This window comes from Citrus sinensis, chromosome 2, assembly GCF_022201045.2.
Source record: "Citrus sinensis cultivar Valencia sweet orange chromosome 2, DVS_A1.0, whole genome shotgun sequence".
Lineage (NCBI taxonomy): Eukaryota > Viridiplantae > Streptophyta > Magnoliopsida > Sapindales > Rutaceae > Citrus > Citrus sinensis.
Window position 1 is genome coordinate 7,185,928 of NC_068557.1, and position 6,000 is coordinate 7,191,927.

At 34.7% G+C, this 6,000-nt stretch overlaps 1 protein-coding gene across 3 annotated transcripts; it reads right to left on the reverse strand.

Annotated features, from left to right (window-relative positions):
• Positions 1-3,165: 3,165 nt before the first annotated feature.
• LOC102615089 (transcription factor TCP4) lies at positions 3,166-5,543 on the reverse strand. Of its 3 annotated transcripts, none has more exons than XM_006468983.4 (2): positions 5,377-5,543; positions 3,166-5,042 (listed from the first exon to the last, which is right to left on the reverse strand). In XM_006468983.4, the coding sequence occupies exon 2, from the start codon at positions 4,536-4,538 to the stop codon at positions 3,534-3,536; it is 1,005 nt and encodes a 334-aa protein (XP_006469046.2). In that variant the 5' UTR covers positions 4,539-5,042; positions 5,377-5,543; the 3' UTR covers positions 3,166-3,533. The 3 variants fall into 3 exon arrangements, with proteins under 3 accessions (XP_006469046.2, XP_006469047.2, XP_015382794.2); XM_006468984.4 differs by lacking the exon at positions 5,377-5,543 and adding an exon at positions 5,147-5,295; XM_015527308.3 differs by lacking the exon at positions 5,377-5,543 and adding an exon at positions 5,264-5,282.
• Positions 5,544-6,000: the final 457 nt, after the last annotated feature.

Here is a 6,000-nt window from a genome sequence, read left to right on the forward strand (position 1 = left end):
TCTAAAATTAGAATATATATTATTGTTCAAAATGTTTGGCTACTATACGAAAGTAGTAAATGAGTTATTTTCTAAATAGGTACTAATTTTGTGTTTTTTTTATGAGTATTTCGATCAGATTCCAATATTTATGAACTCTTGTGTAAAATAAACTGTCAGTGTTATATTATTGTCACATGTCTCGTATTTTTGTGGCCATAATGTGTGTATATATATACACAACATCTATTTATACAAATAGATATTTGAAATTTAAAGTTTGTATGTCTAGTATCATTTCTCTTTATTCATTTGTTTATTTGTTTTTTTTTGGGGGGGGGGGGGGGAATAAGTATTACTGGTATGTATTAATCTCTCAGTTATTAACATTGCAATTTTTTTCATTGTTATTTAATTTTATTGCACCTGAATTTTTTAGAAAAATAAACTTGGTGCATCTCTTTTAAGTTTCTTGAAATAAACACGTGCCTTGACTGTTTGGAGAACTACTCAAAAATGAAAAACAGAATAAAAATAAAATAAAATAAAATAAAATAACGGCACATCTACATCTAGTGATCGGATTTGGGTTGAACACGGCTGCATCTTTGAGCACTTTCCGCCTCCATGCTTCTCACACTGCCAATAGGAAATAATTTGAAGGTAGTATTAAAGATGAATTTGATTGTAGGAATCTTTTTTTTTTTTTTTGGATCAAATCGAAATTAAACAATTATGAATACGAATTTAGAAGAATACAAAAAAACGTTTTGTATGCTATGCAAGAATTGGAAGTTTCAGATCCGTATTGGCAAAAAAGGCCTGGCTTTTATTAATTTAAATTACAAAAAGAAAAAGAAAAGCAACCTCAAGGTACAACATCAAACAAAGTCGATGCATGAAATGTAAAATAAATTTGGAACTCTTAATTGTGGTTGAAAATTTCCTCATAAGCAAATCTTATATGTTTCGAGTTTGATGGTGTAACGTGTATACTTAGGAATGGGTTTGATGAGCGTAAAGTTTGGGCTTAAATGGAAGAATCCTACATTTTGTGATCAAGCCCATTGTGAGCCGCCCAATGGACACCATTAGCCAATTGGGTTCTGTTCATGTTCACGCCCAAAAACTGCATTAATTAACGGGGAAATTCAAGTACTACAACATCGTCTCTGATTCTGGTGTGCATGTAATTAACATGTCATGTCCAAGCTGGCTAGCTAGTGACTATTATATCTCTAATCTCTCCCCTTGTTTATAGGTGATTGCTTCTGAAATGGGCAACTTCATGTGGGACTCTGAGAAGTCTCACAGAGCACGAGAAAGTAGAAAACAACAGTGTACGGATTGTCTCTCGACAAGTTTTGTTAGCAGTTAGCCCTTCTGATCGACAATGGAAAAAGGCGCTGCGAGATTGTACAATGAAACCTAACAGATGCATGAGCCATTATATCATAGTGTCCCGACATGTAACATGTTGTTAAGTTTTGGTCCTGTTGCTTCTCATTCATTAAATTTCCATAACTGCTTTTATATTCTATTGTGGCAATGTAGCTTGTTTTGCCTTTGAGAGTTAATCATTTTAGGCTTAACCTACTTCATTTAAAATAGCTCCTATGGAAGGAACTTTATTTCTCAAAATTTAGCAATTTTCCATTGCTTGCAAGTTGTAACAACAAAAGTAGATGTGCTGTTAGTGATCATTCAGTAGAAATTTGGATTTTAAATACATGTGTTACTTGGTCAATTCAACATTTAACATTCAAGGTATTTTTCAACCTTATGTTGCTTTCAACTTATCTCTGAAATCAAATATGTATATCTAGTAATCATAATTCTTTATTTTTTTTTTGGGTTGCTAATATCTACAACCGATTTAGTTATTCATGTTATTTTCCATAGCAGTTAATGATTCTATTTCAAGATAATTGTGATAAAAACTCACACTATTTTAATGGGTTATTATCATTTTACTACTTCAAAAGTTGTCAAATATCAAATGACTACAACAAATATTGTCTCCTATCATTTTTCTACTATATCTTTATAAAAATATCATTTTACTACTTTTCCGTTATAACAAATATCATTTTACTACTTTTTCGTTACAACCGTTAGTTGACTCGTTAGTTGACCAATTAGTTGACTAACAAAATACTAATTTTATCCTTCATGATTAAAAAAATAAGCTTCATTAAAAAAAAATAATAAGACAAATTTATTTTGTAAATAAGCTTCATTTTCATAATTCCAGCAAAAAGAATTATGTTGGTATTTTATATCTATTTTAATAAATATATTACAAATTTATTTTGTAAATAAGTTTCAAGTAATTTTTTTTAATCATAAAAGGTGAAATTAGTATTTTGTTAGTCAACTAACTGGTCAACTAATGGTTATAACGGAAAAGTAGTAAAATGATAGTTTTATAAAGATATAGTAAGAAAATGATAGGAGACAATATTTGTTGTAGTTATTTGATATTTGACAATTTTTAAAGTAGTAAAATGATAATAACCCTATTTTAATTCTAAACGTACCCATGATATAGTGATTAAGTCTTTTAAATGTACAATGCACTTTCCTCTAAGGAACTTTAGCTAGTGTTTGTTTTTTTAATTAAAATTTTCATAATTAATGTTTAGTGAACACTTAACACATGGTGATTAAGTCTTCTATATGTACAGTGCACTTTCCTCCAAAGAACTTCACCTTGTTTTTTTTTTTTCCCCCTTTTCATAATTGATGTTTAGTGAACACTTACAACTTAGCTTTGGTAGCCCATAACTGATTATTTCTCACAATTATTTTTTTCAGAATTGAACTCTAAAAATATTAACAAATAACTTTACTTAACAAATAATAATGTTTATTTTTCCTTGACAATGAATTAGAGTTTTTGTTTCACAGTAACAACACAGTACCAAAGGGAGCATGAATCAACCATCAAAGGGGTTGTCTAAGCTTTTCTATACAGATCGAGTACACTAGCAATGTTGTGGATTCACTGCAAATATTGGTTAGATTCGAGGGGGTATGTACAACATATAACGAATTAGATGCAGAAATTTGATCATGTAGAACAGAAAGAATTTTCAAGCAATATGAAAAAGAATTTTCTTTTTTTTATTAAAAAAAAAGTACTATTATAAGCCGTGATTCCGTGAAACAAAACAGAAGCAAATGTGAATATGAATTCTCTTGTATTTTTCTCATTAACATCTTTCCCTGCATGAACTGTGAGAGTCTGAGAGATAACGTATTCAGAGGGTAAGCCTGTAAGCCCACACCACAAAGGAACAAAATTGAACTTGAGCACGAGACTTGAGGAATTCTTGCTACATTCGGATAAGTATGATTACTACTACAGGGCTTGAAACAGCTAGAAGAAGAACATAAAAACAAAAATTTTCTCCCAAAAAATAATAACTTTTATTTGAAATTTGGGTGACGTCCATGGATATATTACTTTCAAATCTCAACGCATACGCTTTGAAGAAAGAAATTAAACACCTGCAAAATACTAATGATTATACCTTGGTAAGTAAATTTTATCAGCGGTGAGAATTATTGGGAGAAGAAGAGGAGGGCCTGTTACTGTGCTGGTGATGATCTTGGCCATGAATTCGAGCTGGAATGTTAAACCCAGCCGGCATCCCAAAAACACTAGACTGTTGAATTTCATGTGTTTTCCCAACTGGAATATCATCCCAGGCTCTAACTGATTGCGTGAAACTGGACTGAAGGGGTCCCCTAAATGCCAATGCTGCTTGTTGTGACAACGATGATGAGTTGAATAAAAACCCACCAGTCCCTCTCGTTTCTGCGCTTGTTTCATTATTCCAGGCTAACATTCGCTGGAAACTGGAGTCAAAACCTACAGGAGCTGAGCCTGCGAAAGGGGTTTGATCTGCTGAAGTTGTGTGACTTGTGTCTCCCCTTGACTGGCCATGGATTAGGCCAGGGTCCTGGAAAGCTGTGTGAAGCGATAGCCCGAGATCTTCTGTTGGGTTTGCAGATCTTGTGAGTATACCAGCTGGATAGTTCTGAAAGTTGATTGCTGAAGCCGTCGTGCTTGTTGGGAAGAATGATTTTATGGTATCAGCTATAGCATCAGTGTCCAAAGGCGGCGGCGACATGAAAGTGGAATCATTATTTGCGTTATGATCACCCAATTGCCTATGGATCTGGAAGCTGTAACCAGATGACTCCGATTGCTCTTGTATCGCCATCTCACTTGAACCCATATTAGGCTCAGCTTCCGTGGCAGCATTGTTGTTACTAGTACTCGGTTGCCATGGGGGTAGCTCAGCGAGCTTGTCAATGGAAGATTTTGCCTTCTTGATAAGCCAATCTACAGCTTTGCTGGGTCTGTCATAGCCAAGCCGGTCTTGAACATCATAGAATTGAATAGCAGTGTGAGCTGACAAACGAACCCTTCGATCTCTCGGACCTTTTGATGTGTAAACCTTGCTATGGCGGTCTTTTCGCCCTGTCGATCGAACAATGTGACCTCCTTCGACTTGAACAATTTCTCCTTCAGTGCCCTTCATTCCCATTCTTCTTACTCTATTGTAATTTGGATAATCTTCCAGTGACTCTTTGTTGTTTGGTACTTGTGTTTGGTGTGATGAATTTATTATGGCTTGCCCAAATGGTTGTTGGCTCTGATAATATGTGGTGTTGGTGCTTGCAGTTTCAGGATTTTGTTGCAGTGTTGTTTCTTGTGGTATTAGGTTTGTGATTTGGTGGGTGGGCTTCTGAGGATGCTGAGGATTACTCTGGAAACCCAGATTCCTAGACCTTCAGGCTTCGCTCTTGCAATTTGCTTTCTTACAGTTTTCTTGTACTACTCAAAATCTTTGGCTGCTTGGCCTCTCACTCTAGCTGTTGTTGCTGTTGTTGTTGTTGTGTGCTTGCTGCTCTTCATGCTCCAACTGCCATCACCCTGAAAGCCGGTACTTCTGTTACTGCAAACAACAGCGGATCCTAACAAAAACTCTGACATTGCATTCTCCAGATTGCATGCCCCAACACCACCACCACCATCTCAAAATCTCACACTGAAAATACAAACAAAATTTAGAAAATCAAATCTACGACTCACAAAATTGAAGTTGTTAATTACTATAGCTCATCTACTTCTATCTCAGCAAAGTAAATGAACCATGGTGGTGGATTTCTTTATGCAGCCTGCAGAAACAAAACTAGCAAGTACAGCATCAACTTTCTAGCTGGTATCTACTCTTTGAGAGGGGAAAAAAAAAATACTGAAGTTAAAAACCTTTTTGGATTTGACAGTCTGGTGATTGATTATGTGATAAAATCATAAGTAGAAGAGGGGAATGGTTGAAAAGGATTGGTGTAATAGAGAAAAAATTAAAAAAAAAATCTTACCCTTGTGAGGGCGGTTGATGGTTCTACAAAGGGTGGCAGACTTTAGTCAGAGAAGGAATTAAAGATCTTTTGTCATCACCAGCCCCACGAGACACCAATTGTATAACACAAACCCCAAGCTCTTATCTCTTAAACTTAATGACTTTTATTTTTATTTTTTATTGTTATTATTTTTATGGTTTATTTATTTAAGGACTTAATTCTTAATGAGGATTATTGGTGATGAGTTATGATTAGAGCCATGACTGAAAAGGAAATGACCCAATTGGCCAACTGATCACCCACTTCCTTTGAAGGCCTTGATAATGATATCTAACAGCTTTTTTTTATCCTTTTTTTTTTAATTTCTGGTTTCTTTTCTGTCTTAATTACTTTTTTTGGTAGTTTCCACTATTCAATTAGATTTGTGTCATTGTGTGGTTACACAAAAAGGAAACGACGAGTCATCTCCTCTCCTTTCCCTCCAGCACATGCACATATATCCAGAATCTTTTTCAGCCACTTGCGTGCTCCTACCATCATACTTCCAAAAATTCGGATAAAAGAATTAGCTTAAAGGAAACAGTAATGAACTATTATATTCCATGGCTCCTCTTGGTTGACAATTGTGAACCAAGCTGTCAA